The sequence below is a fragment of the Sciurus vulgaris genome (genome assembly GCF_902686455.1).
Source record: "Sciurus vulgaris genome assembly, chromosome: 11".
NCBI lineage: Eukaryota > Metazoa > Chordata > Mammalia > Rodentia > Sciuridae > Sciurus > Sciurus vulgaris.
This window is the reverse complement of record NC_136472.1, coordinates 106,067,401-106,090,231: the sequence shown is the minus strand read 5'-3', so window position 1 is coordinate 106,090,231 and position 22,831 is coordinate 106,067,401. Positions and strand designations below refer to the sequence as shown.

General features: G+C 35.1%; 1 protein-coding gene across 4 annotated transcripts in view; it reads left to right on the top strand.

Moving 5' to 3' along the window:
* The window catches only part of ARHGAP20 (Rho GTPase activating protein 20), a 121,396-nt gene that overhangs the window by 84,274 nt on the left and 14,291 nt on the right, over nucleotides 1-22,831 (top strand). For 3 of the 4 annotated variants that reach the window (XM_079101580.1, XM_079101579.1, XM_079101582.1), the window contains exons 7-9: nucleotides 1,577-1,654; nucleotides 4,051-4,117; nucleotides 6,278-6,466. In XM_079101580.1, the coding sequence (XP_078957706.1) occupies nucleotides 1,577-1,654; nucleotides 4,051-4,117; nucleotides 6,278-6,466 (334 nt within the window). The remainder of the gene's footprint in view (nucleotides 1-1,576; nucleotides 1,655-4,050; nucleotides 4,118-6,277; nucleotides 6,467-22,831) is intronic. The other variant, XM_079101581.1, reaches the window with a different exon arrangement.

Here is a 22,831-nt window from a genome sequence, read left to right as displayed (position 1 = left end):
TATTTGTTTACTACCCAGCAAACTTTTTCTACTGAAACTCATTTGTTTTCTCTCCCATAAAGGTATGTAGGGAAAAATATACTTCCTGTAATTACTGTTTTGAATGTTAAGAAAAATTACTTAGAAACAAGTAATTGGATGGGTAGATTCTTCCCTATACAAAAGACAACATGAGTTTCTTTAAACTGAATGGGAGCTCTTTCAGACATGTTAAAAAGAAAAAAGCTAAATGCCCCTTCTGAAATATATTTTAAGTTAAAGCCTGGCATATAACATTCCTGTACTATTCTGGTGGAAGACAGATTCTGGATTGGGTACTTCAGGCCCTTCCTGTTGGGCTGTGAAACACCTCAGATACTTTTGTATCATCCTTGGAGCTACTAGGAGTTTGTTTGTTTGTTTGTTTGTTTGTTTGTTTGTTTGTTTGTTTGTTTTTGTACCAGGACGTGAACCAAGGGCACTTAACCTACCGAGCCACATCCCAGTATTTTATTTTTAAATAGGGTCTCACTAAGTTACTGAGGCTAACCTGGAACTTGAGATCCTCCTGCCTCAGCCTTACAAGCTGCTGGTATTAGCAAGGAATGCTTTTTAAAAATCAATGCATTTTAAAATACTTTTTTTAAAAAACTGAAATTTAATAACAACTTTTAGAAGCAGTCTGTTCTGTCAACTAATTGGCTCATAGGGAAGAAATAATAAAAAATATATGACAGATTATCAGTGGATTTCACTTTACTTTTTCGTAATATATCCTTTGTGTTTTTATGTCATTTTGTTTCTACCTAGGCTTTATTTGTGCTTTATCAGAGACACAGTCTGAATTGCCAATATACCTGATAATAATTAAAATAGTACATAGCAAACTTATTCATGATATCATAGCATTGTGTATAATCCCTTTGGGAATTCTTTGAACTCTATATGTATCTTAAATCCTTCTGTTCGTTTTGATTATTTTTTACTAGCAGTTCTCAAGTTGAGCACAGAGCTATTGTAGATAACCTTATTCAAAGACAGAGTTGGTAAAAGAATTGAGCTTTCTAAAATTTTCATTTTTTTCCTAGACTCAATTTTAAGTCCTCTAGAGATTTCAACAGTAAAAATCTTAGTGACCAGACATAGAAAGTACTTAATAAATGTTTTAAAAGTAGTTTGTAACTGTTTCTTATTCCAATTTATACCAGGCAAAGAAATAAAATATTATGAGAATAGTATTCAGGAAGAAATAGAAATATATCTCTCTTCCTTTTTTATTCCCTTTGCATTATGAAAATACAATTACAGCAGTGAAGCAGAAGAATGGCCTGATTTTTGTGGGTGTGTGATTGGGAGTGGGGGTGTATACACTCTCTCTGAAATATAATTAGTCTTTTTCTTACTTAAGTTCTCATATTTTGTGAGACCTAAATGATTTATCAGAGGGCATAATATATCAGTCTACTTAAGTCTTATGCTTTACTCTGTCCACACTTAAAATCGGGATTTGCCTTTGATAGTCATTTATCAATTATTTGTTCACCTATCTTAAAATCTTTTATTTATAGCTATATTTCTTCTTCTTTTTCCCCTACAGTCTAAAACTATAACAGTAATGAATTCAGATACAGCGAGTGAAGTTATCAACATGTCATTATCAATGCTAGGGATAACCGTAAGTTACTATGCTACATATTCTTAATTATAAAGAAACTTCGATACTGTAGATTCAAAGTAATATTTAGTAATTTACATGTAAATTATCCCTTCTCTCCTAAGACAGCTCGTTATTAGAGATACTAATGAAGATGATGATGGTGAATTCTGAAGGATTTTCTGGGAGCCTCATTGCCTGGTTGCAGGCCCTGAGGTTAAGACGGTTCATTCTTCTAGTAAATAATAGCTTTGAATTAGATCATGGGTTTGGAAAGCCTTCGGCATACATATCACACGCTCCCCTCTTTTTTTCTAGCTTCTGCCCTTCTCTGGGACAGAGGCAAGAATTGGTGGAAAGATTGGAATATTTAAAGATGAGGTATAGGGGAAATGAGATTAGGAAGGTTCTCTTTATTGATTCCCTGTTTGTTCTACAAACACCACACCAAAAAGAGTAATTTTTGTAAGGGTGGTGTTTTAGTCAGCTTTTTATCACTGTGACAAAAAGACTGGACAACAGCAGCATAGAGAAGAAGAGGTTTATTTTGGCTCATTGTATCAGAAGATCAGTCCATGATCATCTGACTCCATATCTCTTGGCCCAAGATGAGGCAGAACGTTATGGTGGAAGGGAGAGGCAGAGGAAAGCAGCTCAGACATGATGACATAAAGTGGAGTGAGAGCTCCCCTCACAGGGCAAATTGTACACTCCAAAGACATGCCCCTAGTGCCCTAACCTCTGCTAGCCTTATCCCACCTGTCTATAGTTATCACCCAATTAATCCATCCTGATAGATTAATCCACTGATGAGGTTCCATCTCTCAAAATCTAATCATTTCATCTCCACAAATTCTTGCACTTCTCACACAGATTTCAAGGGCACTTCATATCTAAACCATTACAGATGAAAAAACTAAGGAAAGTACTGGAACATTATTTTTTAGTGAGATTATCTATTATTAAAACATTACTAAGTTATGTGGTTTTTGTTTTTTTGGCGGTGCTGGGGATCGAACCCTGGGCCTTGTGCTCGCAAGGCAAACACTCTATGAACTAAGCTATCTCCCCAGCCCAAAACATTACTAAGTTATGACATGACACATTTAAGACATCATTGAATTTATATTTTCTCTTACACAATGTTCCACTGGGGAGTGAGAGAAGAATGGAGGAACTTTAGATTATGTAGAAGGAAATGCAGTCTGTAAAAAATTTAAAAATAAAAACTAAAAGAAATTTAGTAAACCATATAAAAAGAATTCAGGGTAACCAAAATTCAAGATAAGAAATATGATTCATTAGTAAAATTTAGTAACATTTAAAATGTAATTAAATTTTATTTACACCAGGTAAAGCAGGCACATTTACATTGATTTCTTACCTACAAAAATAATATATGACTCAATTTCTTTTGTGTATTTTTCTTTAAATAAGGTGATAAATCTGCTCAAACACAAAGTTATATTAATTTAATTAGGAATTGAGGCTATTTGTTTTAACTGTTATAACAGATTTTTATAGTGTTTTCAGACTACATAAAAAGATTAGATTGTTCTTACTCTTTTGTTAGGGGATGGGCAAGGAGCAGTTTGTATGGTATTCTGTATATCCTGGGCCCTCTATAAGGGGGGGGCTATGACTTTTTATTAGAAGTTAAAGACAAGTATTTGAAATATTGCTAACAGAGTTGACTATTTTTGTTCTAGCTTCCATTTAAAATATTTTGCTTTATCCCAGAGGACTCAGCAAAGTTTTATTTCTTTCAAGTGTGATTTATAGTATTGCTGGGTTTAAATTCTGCTAGTGAACAATTTTATTGTTTTCCTTAACTGGGGCTAGTCTCTAGATAGAATTCTTATCCTTTCTGTTCCAGGACTGGACTTGCCCAAACTAAAGCCAGTACGACTGCTAATAACTCATATTCTCAAAATCTTTTCGTCATTCTAATAATCAACCTCTGGGATTTTACTTTTTAATCATAGATACAGCACTGTTTGTGACTTTCTAGATAACAGGTTGTCTTTGCAGAGGCATGTTGCATTCTTTGAGAAGTACAGAGACATTATAGTAGTGAGGACTCTAAAGAAAAGATTAACTTTTTAGAACCAAGACATTTGTTCTGTGTAAAAGGGCCTGGCTACAATTTCACATTCCATGGGCTTACCTATATAGTAAAGGTCCAATTCCATTACAGTTTGTGGATCCTTAGATGTCAATTGGTGGGAATGTAGAATCCCCATGTTCTTTCAGGGTATGGGAGATGGGTTGTAGGATTCAGTACTGCCATCTTTAAAAAAATAATAATATCCACTACCCCAGAAACCTGAAAAGCTTAAAAATGCCAAATAATATGTCTTCATTCAAGTACTAGACATAGATAATTTATTGTGACTTTTAATTCTTTTACCTCCTAGGGCTCTGAGAGAGATTACCAGTTATGGGTCAATTCTGGAAAAGAAGCTGCACCATACCCACTCATTGGTAAGTTTCTGTGAAAATCTAAAACAGCATTATGTTTTAATTATAACTCTAAGTGTCTCAGAACTGGTCATATGGTTCTAAGCTTAAATACTTGTAAATCTCAGGGGTTGTGCATTTATTAAATGTCTGTTAAGTATTTGCTATGTGCTAGACAATCTTACCTTTTTACTTAACTAATGGTGTAGTTATGAAAACAAATGTAGGTTTTCCTTTGTTTTTTTTTCACCTTATGACAAAATTAATCTTGCCAAGCTAGTTATTTCTGTAAGAAAGCAATGAATATTCATTTCTGAAAATTCCTATTCCCTTCCTTACATCCTATTGCATTGCCTCGGTAGAAGACCTTAATCCAATCATGCATCTTAATCTATGGATAGGACCTCTGTAATACCCATCTGTGCCCGGATCTCTCCTAGGTATCAAAGAAAATGAGATTAAACCTGTGTGACTCCTAAAAAGTCCTCACTAATTTACTAACTACTATTTCTCTAGCCAAATTTTTAGCCTTTGTTTTGGGGAATTATTAATAGGTTACATTTCACCTTATTTTAATTAATTACCTAAAAAATATTTCTTGATAAGTAGTTTCATTCATTGCCATAGAAATACGGAAATTAAAATAAGGGACAGTGTCTATAGCAGCTCTTTGAGATGATGATTTGTTCAACATTGTTTAAAGCATGCATGTCATATGCATTATCTCATGTAATTATTTCCTTGTCAATGATGATTGCTGTTATATAATTCAGACTGTTTCAAGTAATCTGAGTCTTCTAAAGCCAAACTTTTCTGTGAAGTAACATATTCTAATCCTTAGACTTAGAATATAGAAAGTTGTTATGGAAAGAACTGCAGGCAAAATTGATCGCACTTCAGATTTTTTTTATCTTGTCATTTTTGTAAAAGTGAGCAACAATGAAAGTTGTCTTTAAAAAATCAAATATATACTTACAATAGTTATTTTAACAAATTCATTAAATCTAGGTAGATAGTAACTTAAAAAGTTTCAAATTTCATTACCAACTCTTACTGAAAAATCATGGGATGTGATATACCTGTGATTTTTTTGATTATATTTTTAAATTTGACTTGTAACAATTGTACATTAGTAGCTGGGTATTTGATAAATGAATTTTATATTATTGTTGGAATAGAAGCCATTTTGTCTTAATCCCTGGAAAATACTAAAATGGAGAAATATTAACAACATTTACATTGTATGCCTATGTCATATAGAAAGGAAGAGTAAGATTTCATTAAGTTACATTCAGTGATAAGAATAGAAGAGAACTTACTCTGTGTATTTAAAATGTCAGTAACATGACATTACTTGAGAATTATAAAGGGATACTTCCTTAGAGTATTGGAGAGCAAAAATCACATTGCAGCCATATCTCCAACATTTAATTTTTATAGTTTGTAAGTTCCTTGTTACCCGTGTCTGTGTTTCTAATCTTCAGCAGTCTTCCTTCTGATTATTGTCTATGAACACCAAACTAGCACAGCACTGGGAGGAAAGCATAAATCAAACAAATTAGTCCCAAGGCTCTCGAGTAACTGATTTTATAATTAATAAAAACTAATAAAATATCTTTTTTCAATGAACATGTGGAATAATAGTAGTAGTAATATTTGACATATGTAGTTCTTTGTCCCTATTTAAATATTAGCCACTAGTATTGACTTATTTGATCCTCATAATACTTGTGTGATAGGTAGAGTAAATATTTTAAATCATGAATTTGAAGCCAAGAGCAACCATACATTTGCTGAAGATTGACAGATCTATTAGTATCAAAGAAGAAACTCAAAATACCTTCAAATGTTAGATACAAACATAGAAAGAATCCATTATGCAACTCAAACTGATCCATGCAATCATTTTCTGCACTGAATTTTGAACTATAAGATTTTTGTTATGTAAGATTCACTTTCCATGCAATCATTTGAAATAAGATATTCATTAAATTTTCTCCCCTTTCCCCTCTCCCCATAAAAATATTTCAGTGGGTCCACATGTGCATGGTGGTCATTCAGTCAACAAAAGGATTCTTTATTCTAAAAGTCCCAGGGGTAAATTGCAGTACATTTCAGTTTGTGGCAAACATGTTCATAGTACTAATCAACCTGAAGTCTACATTTAGATTTTTCTCTTTATAGGGCATGAATATCCCTATGGAATTAAAATGAGCCATCTTCGAGACACTGTACTCCTCACACAGGGATCAAAGGATTCTGCCTCCCCTTCCAACCTGCAAGAGCCCTTCCTTATGGAACAGCTGCCCCGAGAGATGCAGTGTCAGTTCATCCTGAAGCCCAGCCGACTGGCTGTGGCCCAGCAACTGAGTGGTGAGTTGTTTCTCCTCCTTCACAGAGCCTTCTCTCAGCCAGAGTTTTCGTTCTTGAACATGAATTTATACAAAGGCCCAAACCACACTTTCACCTATGTGAAATATTTTCTTTTGAATTTTCTAATAGGTGTTTTAAAAAGAAAAGTTGGCATGTTAGAAAAAAGGATAGTTTTATAAGTCAGCAACAGTCATCATTTACTTATATCCAGCAGCAAATAACAATATAGTCAGCCCCTTCTTTCTTCACCATTCTTTCCCCTTTAACCTTAGGCCCAGTGCAGAGTCAAAGGCACAGGCAGTGCTGCAGGTGTTTCAATGCTTTCTTTGTACTCTTAACACACTGCACTGTGTGTTCCCCCTAAATGGTCACATTATAAAATGGAGGTTGTCAGTATGTGTGTCTGAAGACTGTGATGCCTTACCTGGATCTTGGTACTGATAGTATGAGAATACTAATGTGATTTCTAAAGAAGTCTCTTCTTAGCTTACTCATCTGATACATATATTCCCTGTGAAAACATCTCTCTCTTACCTACCTTATAATATAGGCTCTACTATGGTAACAGTGATGTTCAACATAAGAGCACCATAATTTGCCCCTAACCCAAGCTTGAGCTGTAAGCGTCTGAAAGTAAAATTGTATAAGAAGCAAAAAATGGGTACCAAAAAGTGTGTGATAGAAAATCGATACTGCCTTTGTCAATTTGAACCTTCTGAGGAACTAGTGAACAGTGACATAGTGGCATTGCCTTTTACAGATGAGTAATAAGTTTAAGAGAAAGCATGGACCTTGAGAGATCACTGAGACCACCCCCTGCCATATTTTGGATTATTAGCATCAACTGAATGCCAGATGAAATTCTGAAACTTATCTGTGTGTGATCCAATTGATGTAGCATTAATGAAAAAGTAGCTGATACTGTTTTTAACCTCATTGCATACTGAGCCTACTTTAAGAAAAATTTGTATGTAGCTATCCAAACTTAGAGAAGATAAACAAATTAAATCTTTACTCATTATAAAGGTTTTCCTTGCTTTAAGTGTTAATACACACCAACCTCCTCTAATGCATTTTTAGTTAATTTATATTTTTATTTTCATACTAAAATAACTAGTTTTTGAAATAATTGCAACTTAAGTGTGAAACTTATTTAACTATTCATTCCTTTGATTCAAGATTTTGACTTTTTATTGGGCAAGTTGTAACTGCCCTTTCTTCTCTTCATTCACCCTCTGTTCATTCTCTTTTTCCTTTATAGAAGCTCATATTCTTTCTCTTTCCAACCTATTGAGCTCTACCACTTTCTCCATTCATTAGTTCCCTCCTATCTTTACTCTTCCCTCCATATCCAACTTAAATTCCATGGTTATCATGATAGTCTTTGCAGATAACCTTGGCTTTCTTCATCCTTCTTCCTACTTTGCTATACTCCTAATAACATTCCATCCCTCAATGAACTCTGAGCACTGCTGGAGAATATCATATACCAGAAGAGTAGTTGGTATCACTAATGACAGACCTCAAATGCCCACTCCATGTTAGCCAGGCAGTCTTAACTTTGTTTTCTTGAGATGTATACCATTTGAATTCTTTGGCCTGTTTTATACACACACACACACCCTTCCACATGCACAGACAACCTTGCCATTTTCTGTGAATGACTTTGCCTCAAACTTTATACTTTACTGAAGTTGTCAGTTAAGTCAGTTATCTTTCACTAGTCATCATTTTCTCTCCTATAATGGTAAATTAAATTTTGGATTCTAAGGTCATTTGCTCACATCCATGGGCCATTTTGAGGGTGCTACAGTGATATGGGTTCCTTGCATTAAAATAAGAAGGCAGATATTCTAGTCCATTGTTTCCAGCACCTGGAATGGCACCTAGCATATATAAATAAACATTCAATAAATACTGTTAAATGAACAAATTAATGGGTCTGTTAGCTGAGGAGAAGAATATTATCTGACTGTTCTAACTTTATACCCATGTTCTATCAAAACAATTTCTCATGTCAGTTTGGTTTAATTAATCTAATAATCACAGGTCAGTAATCTTAAGGATTTTGCCCAATTTTGCCATTGACTGGCTCAGTTGAATTTCAGGCATTTCTGCTTTGTTCCTGTTTATTAGAAGTTAGGGTAGTAGTAGTTGCCACTTTAAATGATTCGTGGTAATGGCATATGGAATGGAATGAATACTTGCCACTGCTGCCAAAGCTAAGGTCCAGATCACCTGTGTAATTAAAAATTATAGGTGAACCACTTATTTTTTCAATATAGAATGCATTTTGAAACATCATAAATGGAGTATTACCTCTCATTCTTCTGGTTGTACATGATGTAGAATTAAACACTAGTCATGTAATCATTTATGCACATAGTGTAATAATGTCCAATTCATTCTACTATCCTTCTATCCCCGTGCCCCCTCCCTTCATTCCCCTCTGTCTAATCCAAAGTACCTCTATTCTTCCCCAGCCCGCACCCTTTGTGAATTAGCAACTGCATATCAAAGAAAAAATTCAGCCTTTGGTTCTTTGGGATTGGCTTATTTTACTTTAGCATGCTATTCTCCAACTCCCTCCATTTATGGGGCAAAGGCCATCATTTCATATTTCTTTAAGGATGAATAATATTCCATTGTGTAAATACCACATTTTACTCATTCATTCAGTCACTGAAGGGCACCTAGTTTGGTTCCATAGATTAACTATTGTGAATTGAGCTGCTATATACATTGATGTGACTGTGCCACTGTAGTATGTTGATTTTAAGTCCTTTGGGTATAAACGAAGGAGTGGGATAACTGGGTCAAATGGTGGTTCCATTCTGAGTTTTCTGAGGAATCTCCACACTGCTTTCCAGAGCGGTTGCACCCATTTGCAGTCCCACCAGCTTTACCCCCATGCCCTCACCAACATTTTTTGTTGTATGTATGCTTTCTTATTTGTGGGGTAGTGGGTATGGATATACCAGGGATTAAACTCAGGAGCACCTGACCACTGAGCCACATCCCCTACCCAGTTTTGTATTTTATTTAGAGACAGGGTCTCACTGAGTTACTTAGCACCTTAAGTTTGCTGAGGCTAGCTTTGAACTTGGGATCCTCCTGCCTCAGCCTCCCGAACTGCTGGGATTACAGGTGTGTGCCACCTTGCCTGGCATTGCTTATATTCTTCATAATTGCCATTCTGACAGGAGTGAGATGAAATCTCAGTGTAGTTTTGATTTGCTTCTCTATAATTGCTAGAGATGTTGAACATTTTTTCATATATTTGTCAATCAGTTGTATTTCTTCTGTGAAGTCTGTTCGTCTCCTTAGCATGTTTATTGATTGGGTTATTTGGTTTTCTTGGAGTTGTTTTTTGAGTCCTTTATATATCCTGGATCTTAATACTATATCTGAGGTGCAGGTGGCAAGATTTTCTCCCGTTCTGTAGGCTCTCTCTTCACGTTTTTTATTGTTTCCTTTGCTGTGAAGAAGCTTTTTAGTTTGATAACCATCCCATTTATTGATTCTTGATTTTACTTATTATGCTTTAGGAGTCTTGTTAAGGAAGTCAGTTCCTAGGTAAACATGGTAGAGATTTGGACCTACATTTTTTTTTTTTTTTTTGTAGTACGCACAGAATCTATTCTAGGGCCTCAGTCCTTGATCCACTTTGAGGTGAACTTTGTGCAGGGTGAGAGATTGGGGTTTAATTTCATTTTGTTACATATGGATATCCAGTTTTCCCAGCACCATTGTTGAAGAGGCTGTCTTTTCTCCAATGTATGTTTTTGGTGCCTTTGTCTAGTATGAGATAACTGCAATTTTTTTCTGTATCTTTTGTCTATGTGTCTTTTTTTGATGCCAATACCATGCCATTTTTGTTACTCCATCTTTGTATTATAATTTAAGGTCTGATATTGTGGGCTGGGTTTGTGACTCAGTGTGAGTACTTTCCTGGCATGTGTGGGGCACTGGGTTCGATCCTCAACACCACATAAAAATAAATATAAAGGTACTGTGTCCATCTACAACTAAAAAAAAAATTTTTTTTAAAGTCTGGAACTATAATGATGCCTGCTTCACTTTTCTTGCTAAGAATTCCTTTGGCTATTCTGGGTCTCTTATTTTTCCAAATGAATTTCATGATTGTTTCTTCTATTTCTATGAAGAATGTCATTGGGATTTTAATAGGAATTGAATTAAATCTGTTTAATACTTTGGGTTGTATGGCCATTGTGACAATGTTAATTCTGCTTATGCAAGAGCATGGGAGATCTTTCCATCTTCTAAAGTCTTCTTCAATTTCTTTCTTTAGTGTTCTGTAGTTTTCATTGTAGAGGTCTTTCACCTCTTTTGTTAGATTGATTCCCAAATTTTTTTTGAGGCCATTATGAATGGGGTAATTTTCCTAAATTCTCTTTCAGTGGATTTATTACTGATGTATAGGAATACACTTGATTTCTGGGCATTAATTTTATATCCTGCTGCTTTGCTGAAATTATTTATTAATTTATTAAATCATTTATTAGTTCTAGAAGTGGAATTTTTTGAGTCTTCTAAATATAAAATCCTGTTGTCAACAAATAGTGATAGTTTGAGTTCTTCTTTTCCTATTTGTATCCCTTTAATTTCTTTCTTCTAATTTCTCTGGCTAGAGTTTCAAGGATGATGTTGAATAAAAGTGGCGAAAGAGCACATCCTTGTCTTGTTCCAGTTCTTACAGGGAATGCTTTCAAATTTTTCTCCATTTCAAATTATGTTGTGTAGGGAACATTCCTCAAGCTTATCTGACAGCAGTCATTGACACCATGGTCTGAGTAAGCCAAATAGTCTGAACAGAGAAACTGAGGTAATGGTAAAGATTCGCCATGGAATGAAGGTCTTTGCAGTCGCTGAGGCTGAGTTTGAGCTGAGGGGAGGCCTCGTTCTGACATGCATCACAGAAAGCTGTGATGTGAGCTCACCCGTGCTGCCTCACCTCATGCTGTGTGCTGGAGCTTGCCATTCCCCCAATCCTTTGTCTCAGACCTTTTGCTGGGCAGAATTGCTTAGGCATGCTTAGTTTGTTTACACTACCTGGACCCTCAACATATAGTATAGTTCACCCATAGACTGACTCTGTTATGCTTTAACAAGTGTGTTAACCTGATTGAATAATGTGCCTATATATGTCCTGTGCAACCCTAAATAAAATTAGGTCCGTGCCTTCAGAGCTCGATCTCCGATGCCTGAGTTTAGCACACTGGGTAAGGCTAGGTAGGGTAGGCATCGTTCGTCCTCACCCTCAGCAAACCTGTCTCTGAACATCTACAATGTTGGGCTTAGCATATAAAGCTTTTACAATGTTGAGGTATGTTCCTACTATCCCCAGTTTTTCCAGTGTTTTGAACATGAAGAGGTGCTATATTCTGTCAAATTTTTTTTCTGCATCTATTGAGATAATCATATGATTTTTGTCTTGAAGTCTATTGATGTGATGAATTATGTTTATTGATTTCCAGGTGTTCAATCAACCTTGCTTGTATCTCTAGGATGAACCCCACTTTATCATGGTGCACTATCTTTTTTGTATGTTTTTGGATATAATTTACCAGAATTTTATTGAAAATTTTTGCATCTGTGTTCATCCAGGGATATTGGTCTGAAGTTTTCTTTCTTTGTTGTGTCTTTGTCTGGTTTTGGGATCAGAGTGATGCTAACTTCATACAATGAGTTTGGAAGGTTTCCTTCCTTATCTATTTCATGGAAGCATTTAAGGAGTATTGGTGTAAGTTCTTCTTTAAAGTTCTGGTAGAACTCAGCTGAAAACCCATCTGGTCCTAGGCTCTTCTTAATTGGTAGGCGTTTGATGGCATCGTCTATTGCATTGCTTGAAATTGATCTGTTTAAATTGTGTATGTCTTCCTGATTCAGTTTAGATAGGTCATATGTCTATAGAAATTTGTCAGTGTCTTCTATATTTTCTCATTTATTAGAGTATGAATTTTCAAGATAGTTTCTGATTGTCTACATTTGTCTATTGTGATATTTCCTTTTTCATCACAAATTTTCATAATTCGAGTTTTCCCTTTTCATTATTATGGCTAAGGATTTATCAGTTTTATTTATTTTTTCAAGGAACCAACTTTTTTTCAATTTTTTGAAGTGTTTCTTTTGTCTCAATTTCATTGACAGCTCTGATTTTAATTATTTCCTGTCTTCTGCTTTTGGTGTTGATTTATTCTTTTTCTCAAACTTTGAGATGTAATGTTAGATCATTTATTTCTTGATTTTTTTATTTTTTTAACAAATGAGCTCAATGCAATGAACTTTACTCTTGGTGCTTCATTCATAGTATCCATCAGATTTTGATATGTTGTATTGCTATTCTCATTTATCTCTAAGTATTTTTTATTTCATCCCTGATTTCTTTTGCTATCCATTTGTCATTCTGTAGCATATTAGTCTCCAGGTGTTAGAGTAACTTCTATTTTTTATTTTATTGTTGATTTCTAATTTCATTCCATCATGATCTGATAGAATGCAAGGTATTATCTCTTATTTTTTTGTATTTGCTAAGAGTTGCTCTGGGCTTAAGATATGGTCCATTTTAGAGAAGGATCCATGTGCTACTGAGAAGGAAGTATATTTGCTTGCTGATGGATGAAATATTCTATATGTCTGTTAAGTCTAAATTATTGATTGTATTATTTAGTTCTGTAGTTTGTTTAGTTTTTGTTTGGAGTATCTATCCAGTGATGAGAGAGGTGTGTTAAACTCACCCAGTATTATTTTGTTGTGGTCTATTTGATTCTTGAAATTGAGAAGGGTTTATTTGATGTACGTAGATGCTCCATCGTTTGGGGCATAAGTATTTACAATTGTTATGTTTTGTTGATGTATAATTCCTTTAAGCAATATGAAATGTCCTTCTTTGTCCCTTCTGATTAACTCTGACATGAAGTTCACTGTATGTGATATAAGAATAGAAACCCCTGCTTGTCTACGCCATCCATGTGATATTTTACTCATCCTTTCACCTTTAGTCTATGGATACCTTTGCCTATGAGATAAGTCTCTTGGAGACAGCATATTGATGGGTCTTCTTTTTTAATCTATCAGTCTCTGTCTTTTAATTGATGAGTTTAGGCCATTAATGTTCAAGGTTATTGAGATATGATTTGTATTCCCATTCATTTGGTTTACTTCTGATTATTAATTTTAATTAATTTATCCTTTGATTGACTGTTCTTTAGTGTAGTTCCTTTCTTTGCTGGTTTTTACTTTTTTTTTCATTTCATCTTCACGGAATATTTCATGGATAATATTTTGTAGTACAGGCTTTCTGGTTGTGATTCTTTTAACTTTTATCATGAAAGGTTTTTATTTCATCTTCAAATATGAAGCTTAACTTTTTGTTGAATATGGAATTCTTTGTTGGCATCCATTTTCTTTCACAGCTTGGTATATATTATTCCAGGACCTCCTAACTTTGAGGGTCTGGATCTGAATTGATTCCCCCTATACACAATCTGATATTTTTCTCTCACAGCCTTTAAAATTCTGTCCTTATTCTGTATGTTAGGCATTTTCAGTATAATGTGTCTTGGTGTGGGTCCTTTGTTATTTTGTACATCTGGGATCCTGTAATCCTTTTGTATTTGATTTTCCATTTTGTTCTTTAGATTTGGGAAATTTTCTGATATTATTTCATTGAACAGTTTGTACATTATTTTGGTTGTATCTCTGCACCTTCATCTATCCCAGTAAATCTTAAATTTGGTCTTTTAATATTATTCCATAATTCTCGGAAGGTCTGTTCATGGTTTCTTAACATCTTCTTTCCATGATCAACTCTTATTTTTAAGATTATTTATTTTGTCTTCATTGCCTGAGGTTCTATCTTCCATGTGGTCTAGTATGTTGGTGATGCTTTCCACTGAATTTTTAATTGGTTTACTGCTTCCTTCATTTCAAGGATTTTGCTTGATTTCTTTTCAGAATCTCTCTTTCTCTTTATTGAAGTGATCTTCCATCTCCTAAATTTTGTCTCTGATTTCACTCCTTACATCATCCTTTATGTCACAAATCAGTTCAACTATACTTTCTAAACTCCTTCTCTCACATTTCTTTGTGCTGTCAATGGATTATTATTGAAGCATCTTTGTTTGTTTGGAATGATTTTTTCCCTTGGTTTTTCATGTTATTTTTGTGTCTTCCCATCTAGCAGTGTGGATCTAAGGCAGTACAGTTTTTGCCCTACAGACTTATAGTGTCCCTAAAGGTTTCTAGTACCTTGTCTTTAATGGACAGACAAATAATAACAGCACCCAGTGCAACAATATGTAGTCTTAAACCAAATAGCTCTTATTGAGACATCTGCAGTTTTGTTGGAATAAACAGAAACGATGTGTTCAATTGTCAACAATATAAATAGTAAGTTTGCAAAAGGGCTTACAATTTCAAATGGTGGACAAAGAGAACAGTGTTGTGTAGGATGTGATGTTTATGAGGAAGGAGGAGAGAAGATAGAAATAAAATATTACAGGAAGAGTAAAAGAGGAATTAACAGAGGTTGGCTGTTAGGAGAAAAGAGAAAGAGAAGACAGGGAAACAGATAAGTAAGAGGAATATATATATATATTATTTATATATATATACATACATATATACACATACATATATATAGTAAAAATTAAAAGAAAAAATTAAAAATAGAAAAAAGTAAAAAGAATACACAATAAAACTGTAATATATTCTTCAGAGATCCCAGTCCTCTAACTGATGCATGAAAAATACTTGGTTTCAAAAGTGGTAGAAATGTGAGAAAGGGAAAAAAAAAAAAAGGATTTCAATGAAAAATTCAATAGTCATTCCATTGGATTTAGAGATTCTCAGCTTCCTTTCTCAGTTAGGTGGGGTTGTCTAGAGTTTAATGCTAGCTCCTCCACCCTCAGGATGGTTGCTAGGGTGAGAGGGTTAGTCCTAGAGGTGGAGTTCCTGGAGGCGGGGTATAGGTTTAGGTATGCTCTGGTCTCTGGTGTCTTTGCTGGGTGCCAATATATCTGTAAATTTTAAGGTAGCATACCTCCAAGGTCCAGCGATTGCCAGTCCAGCCTGGACGACTGCACCCCAGGAATCTCCTTTGGGTTCCACTTATGTGGTACAGGAGCCTGTTCTTAGCCCATTACTTCACCTGTGGACCCCATGATGCCTGTTCTCCCATTCAGTTTTTGAACTCCATCTCCTGCCCCTGACCTTTCAAATTCTAGTCAGGGTCTTCTCTCCCAGCTGCTCCTGCAAGCAGCCAGATTGGAAGGGGACAGAGGAGCCAGGTGGGTTTTCGCAACCAGTATGCCCCTGTATAAACCTCTCTCCATGCTTGATTTTCTCCTGTTCACTTAGGTACTCATGCTGTCATGCTGTGTGGGTTTGCCTGGCTGGTATTTCAGGCCAAACTCAGGTCTGCCTGTAATCAGCTCCCCCAGCTGCTATCCCCCATGCCACTGCTCAGAATGGTTCCTTCTGCTGTCCTCCATGCATGCTGCCAAGAGAGATGGCGACTTCCTTTCCATACAGATACTGCACAGCACAGCTCACTGTTTTTTGGAGCAATATCCCTATCTCTAAGCTCTCCATACCCTGACACACCTCAGTCTTCCTGAGAATGGGGGTTCCTTTAATGCCTTTATTGCTTTACTGCAGTTCACGTAGGGACTGTTCTGTCTTGCGCCTTTAGCAGCTGTGGAGCTGGGGATCTTTCCCCCCTTATTTTTTTATACAAGATCTCCAGAGTCCCCAGAGTGTTTCAAGTATCTAGTATTAAATTCCAGTAAAGCCCCCCCTAATTCTTGATCATTCACCCACCTTTTTGAAAAGCTGCCTGTCTACTTTTCTTGGTTTACACCTCGGAGCCACTAGGAAAGTGATACCTCTATTCCACCATCTTGCAGCCTCCCCCACTGATATTAAAATTTGAACTTCAGTACAAAGAATACTGATGAAATTCTTTTAAAACTCTTTTATCTGTGAGATCCAATTGATACAGCACGATGAGGATATTATGTAGATGCTTAAGTAACTAATCAGAAAACCAAATTTCACAAATTTTTTATTGATGGAATTTAAAATATAATTGAGTAAAATATAATACAGGCCTATTAATGATAAGAATTTTTTGGAGTGATAACAAAACTGATGGTAAATGCTCTTTCTCATCTATAATGAACATTTTATATTTCATCTTTAAAAATACCTTTTTAGGGCTGCGGTTGTAGCTCAGTGGTTGAGTGCTTGCCTAGCATGTGTGAGGCACTGGGTTCAGTCTTAGCACTGCATAAATAAATAAATATCCATGACAAAAAAATATTTTTAAAAAACACCTTTTTACACAATAAATACTGCCAAGTACTGATACCATTCTGCATGCATAATTTTAATTGTGTATGTTTCTCTTGAATGGCATTTGTATAATTTTCTTAGAGTCTCCTCTTGATATTTGCCCTTTAACATATCATTCCATTGCAGATTAATCACTAGCAATGTAAATTCCTCAATTACACAGATAAATGGATTTTGAGATATTGAAATTTCCTTTGCCTCTTGCATCAAGATTAGTAAAACACTGCTGAAATTAGTTCGAGCTCATAAAATTCATTTGCTGAAAGTGAGTGGGAATCGAGAGCTTACTTCATGTTTTAACTTCTATATATGAAGAAACTTGACATTACTTGTGACTAAACATTCATTGTTTTAAAATTTACGGCAGTTAAAGTTTTATATATAGGCATAGATTTGCCTTAGTAATTTTAAGTTGAATTCATTAAGAAATATTTACAGAGATATCCAGTAGTAGTTCAATAGTAGTGGTTGAGGGTAGTTCTTCTCATTCATAAAAAGTTGAGTCATAGTTCTAAATTCAAAATAACACTATAAAACTATCACTGCTGAGCCATTCAAAAGTTGTGTGATAAGCCAAAAATTAGCTTGCTTTGTGTTTTCACAAATATTCACAGAATTGACAGCGATTAAGTCCATAAGAGTAAGTGAAGTTCACTGTTGACACTACTGATCCAGTATTATGTGGGAGTTTCAGAAACTTTCCATGCAGTACCACTGATCAATATAACACAGAATAGCCATAGGTATTAAATTCTTTAAATTTTCACAAACTCTGTAATTATCAAATTACATCTCTTTCATACATTTTCACCACCGTCTCATATACTTAGTAGATTCTACATCAGATGGTACTGAATTATTGTTTTCTTAAATTCTTTGAAAAATTTTCTCCTGTAGTTATCCTGTGCAGACGTAACTAATTCTTTAGTCACTCAAACTCAGCATTTACTTCTTGAATAAAAGTATGACTGTCATTCATCAAGAGCAAAGGAAAGTCATTTTTTATTTAGTTTACTATTGATATTACTCTAATGTCCTCAGTGGTTTAATCAATTCTCATCAAAACACTAATAATCTTAAATTTAGTTTCTCTGGATACGTTTTTTCATTTACTACAAGCATGCAATATTTAAATCAACTCACCATTGGTAAATGATTTTCCTTGAATTGAGTAGCATATAAGCCACTTTGAAACTTCTTTTGTTGTAGTCTCATTTTCATTTTTTATTTTTGTGAAGAAATTCTGCAATGATGAGACATTTCCATTGTGAATATTCTAATTTTTCTTATCATTTGCTTTCTTATGAGTTGGAAATACTGTAACTAGTTCTTAGTCTGGTAACATTAGGATATATTGATGTGAGTTTAATCTGGTAAAGTTGACATAGTATATTTTTTTACTATAGGTATTATACCATTACTTAGTAAGCTCAGTGCTTTGCCATTTAATTCAATAACAGAGTCATCCACACTTCACTGTTCATTCAAAAGTTCATTTTTCTCCTGTTTCAGTATGATAAGTAATAGAAAAAATAAGGTGTTGTAGTATCATGGTTCATTTGGCTCTTGAAACACTATTGAGATATAATAGACTCATTGCAATTTGTGGTGCCATAAGGAAGCAGGGCAAAGTAATGAGAGCACCTACATAGCACCTCTGTCTCAGTTACTCAACTCTGCATGGAATGTGAAGCAAGAGCAGCTACAGAGTACTTCAACAATTGAGTGGGGTGTGGACAATAAATTTTCAACTTAATTGTATATATCACTAGCTTCACCCTCTTTGAATTGTTTTTCAACTTTTTTAAAAAGCAAAAACTATACTTGGCTCACAGGCTACACAAAAAGTGATAGAAAGCCAGACTTTTCCCAGGGAACATTGTTTGCTCCCCTGGTTTAGAGGATTAAAATTAACATTTAGTCAAAAACATTCCTGCTTAAGTCTCAGTATTCTACCAGATTTGGTAACAGAAACAGAGCTTCACATAAGTAATATAATCATCTCTCTTGTCTTCATTCCTTTTTGTCTTTGGGAATATTTGAATTAGAAGTGGAAAAGCCAAAAGGCATCTATAAAGACTAAAGAATCATAAAGAGTCTAGAAATTCTGCAAATGAAATTGGCCCATGGATGATAATGTTCTTCATAATGTTATCAAGTAATTTCTACACTGAATCGAACAGTTTATAGATGTTTTTGTGCTTCCAAACAACATTTAAGATTACATTATTACTCATTTACAGATGATCAGGCAGTTGTGCCCAGCATTACAAAGCTGAAACCTCACATAGGTCTAGTGACAACAGCAGGGACTCAAGGACAGGAGACCTAGCCATTCCATTATATGAGTCTGTTAGTACTAACTCACTTCAGAAAACAGAGGCTCCTTTACATAGTTATTGTTTGTCTTATGTCAGCATTCCCACTGCTACTGTTACTGCTCTAGACATTTGTTTTTATTTAAAGCCAACATGCTACTGTAGAAATTGAGATTATTTTTAGTACCCCCACAGCCTTGTTGTGATATAGAAAATACGACTATATGATTATCAAAATTTAATGTATTTTAAAGTCCCTTCTGTCACTACCTTCCCCATCCTGTCAGCATTTTCCTCATCCTCTGTGACCCACTCATCATCTCTAAAACATAATGTAAAAGGAAATCTCTTAGGAGGAAATGAGTTTAACAACAAGACATTCTTCACTTCCTCTCCCTACCCTTTTCACATATATAGCAGCCTAGTAACCTGACTTCTAATAAGGAAAATGAACTGATTCTTCTTTTTTAGAACATACTATAAACATGGAATTTGGCCTTCTTTACCAAGTGTTGCTTGTTATACTCCCTGTCCATCACACTCTGCCTGTGGCCTATATATTTGAAATCCATAGAACTCAAATTCTTATATTGCTTAGCCCTAGGAATTGGATACCTTTCATGGTCTCCGGTGTGGAAAATTATATCATGTTTCTATGGTTAGTAAAGGCATAAAAAGATAATTTGTTAGTATTGGCTGAGAACAATTAATATACTTGTACTCTGCCTGATTAAAATAAGCCACAGTTAGATAAGTTCCATATATCCATTCTGAGAGAAGCCGCCTCTAATTAGCTTAAGAAAATTTTCCGTGTTTAGTGAACATAGTCATTCCCAACCTGTTCTTCAGATTTCTACCTTGTATGGAAAAGATCTCCTACTAAATAGTCTTACAATGAAGATTAAGTAGCAATCAGTCTCTCAGGCTACCCCTGAGACTTACTTATCTTTGGGGTGGTTGATCCTCAGCAAGAAAGTTCTAGAGAAAATGGGGAATTTGGGATATAGATATTCAAATACCTGATCGCAAAACCCCCACTCAGATATCATTTCTAGGATATCTTTGTTTCTTCAGAAATGTCTCCAGAACACTTTATATTGTAACATAAAAATTTACATTATGATTGTTTATATGCCTACGTGTATGTTTAAGATTCTTAGCATCTTAAGGCATGGGAACTCATCTTAGGGCTTAGTTTGGTGTACTGGACAGAGCAAAAGTTAAATGAAAGATTGAATGGTTTAGGTACATCTAGTATAGAAAAACTGGAGAGGAGTGGACCAGTTCCAGAGGTTAAGTAGGATCTGAGTAGAGTCTAAAGTAGCTCTTGAGGTTCCAGCCTGAACTGAATTCCCAGTTCCATGCCCCCCCACAGGCTGACTTTCCACATCTACTTCAGACTCTGGACTAAACTGGAACCCAAATGGACTTTTATGGTAGATGGTAAAATAAAGAACACATGTTTTTCTTCTACCTTTTCGCTGCATTATTTTGATGTTTTCCCATATGAATTTCCTACTTTGGGTGGTGTTGTTGGGGGATATTCCTAATTTGGAGAGTCATATGGCCAAAATAGAATTGCTAATTAAAGCCTTTTGTTGTTGTGACCTATGAAATGTTTTATAAATTGTAATACAAATATTCAGTTTTCTAATTTAAGCATGAAAAAACACTAAGCCAAAATCTTGCCAGGGTTATTTAGGAAAGCTATATTTACATTAATTTAGTTTGCTTTACATTTCTATTGCCCTTATGTTTTTATGGCAAGAGCATGTTTTTTCATCAGCCTTTGACATTTAGAAGGTAAGCACTATGCTCTATAAGCTCTGCAAGAAAGTAAACTTTAATGAAATTTTTTTTCTCATTCCCAGAGGGAACCTGAACTTTCATATTGAATGTTGTACACAACATAACAAAAGGCAAGGCTGCAACTGAAAGTCTTTAGAATAAAATAAAGAATTTCCATTTTCTGTCTACATTCATGAGAGAGCTGAGTGTATAACTTATTGATAGAGCATTCTTCTTAAAAAGTGCATGAAAGCTAAAAGCCAAATAAGATAGTTTTAAAAATAGTAAAACCTGGTTAAATGTGCATATACCAGACTGAGTACAACTGCTAAATGTGTATAGTAACATACATATTAAACAAACATTTCCACTAGATTGTTAGACATATAGAGCAGGAAGAAAATGCTTTAGTTGAGCAGAAGAATGATATTGTTTCATGTCTGCATACCTTCTGAAGGCAGTTAAATCAATGGAGAGGGTTCTGAGAGGAGGTCCTCTTTATGGGGAGGAGATTGGTATTATGACAGCTTTATTCAAGATCGCTGTGGCCCATGCCCTCTACAAAATAGTATTTTTCACACATTATCTTACATAATCCTCTCAATAAGGCTTTGAGGAATAAGTCATATCCTTTTCCTTTGAAAGTTGAGTAAAGAGGTTATGTAACTTGCTCAAATGAGTGTTTGAACCCGGAGTCAGACTAGGCTTCTGACTCCAGAACCTTTGCACCATGAGTGTTTGTACACAGATGACATACTTACTATATTCTAAGGAAGAGAAGTGAAAGTGATGGTCTTAAGGCCATTTGGTAAGATGTTGCTTATTAGCTTATCCTCACAAAACTTGGCTTTTTTCACATTTGGCTATTCTGACAAAAATCAAATATTGAGTCACTTTATAGCCAAACAGTATAAAAGGTTTATTTGAAATTAGCATTTGACACTGCTGACTGTGTCCTTGGATTATCATCTTCAGTTGCATTATCAGGGAATTCTGGAGAGTTAAGCATCCGTTCTAGGTAGCTTGACTGTCACATAAACAATGCCACACAGCCAGTTTAATGACCAGTGTGCACACTCACTGGAATCAAACCATGAGTGGAATTATAGCTCTTTAAATTTCATTTCTGTTCATCTTAACTGCAAGCTGTTTAGAATCTGCCTCACAAATGCCTACTTCAGGTGTCAGCCAGAAATATGGGCAGAATTTATTCACAATACTTGGGGCTCCCACCAGGTTTTCTTCTTTCTGGTACCCTTACTCTTACTTTCCAAGTGATGTGGCTACCTCTATCTCTGTATTTTAGTTCTTCAAGCCAGTAAGTATAGGTTTCTTTCCACATCTTGTCACCCTACCACCCTGGAGCCTATCCATTTGCTAAAAGCCTAAGAAGAAATTTAGTGCTATGCCACTCCCTTCTTCCAAATGTCAAACTTTTACCTCTAATCTCTACTTTACTTTGGTCACTCTTTAGTGCCTTCAGGTGGGATTCTTTTGGTTCCTTTGCCCAGAATATGTAGTTGTTATCTGTGCTTATTGCTGAGGGAAGTGAATAAGGGGGTCAGTCACTTTTAGAAAATAACTTTGAAAAGGTCTCTCTTTATTTTCAAATTGTGTGAAAGCCCATTAGCTTTCATGTTAAACACAGATGACACCAAAATTGTTTTGGCACTATGGTGTCATGAAGTCAATTAACTGTCCATCTTTCTTTCTTCTGCTTATTTTGCTAATGATATCTTTTTCCACATAAAGTTCTCCTCAGTTTTAATGCAGAGCATGGTGCCAGATGTTCCCTCTGTTGAAATCTTGATCTTTCAAAATCCAAATGGAATGCAAATGCCTCCAGAATTACTCCTCTCCCTCCTACTGGGTAGATGTGATT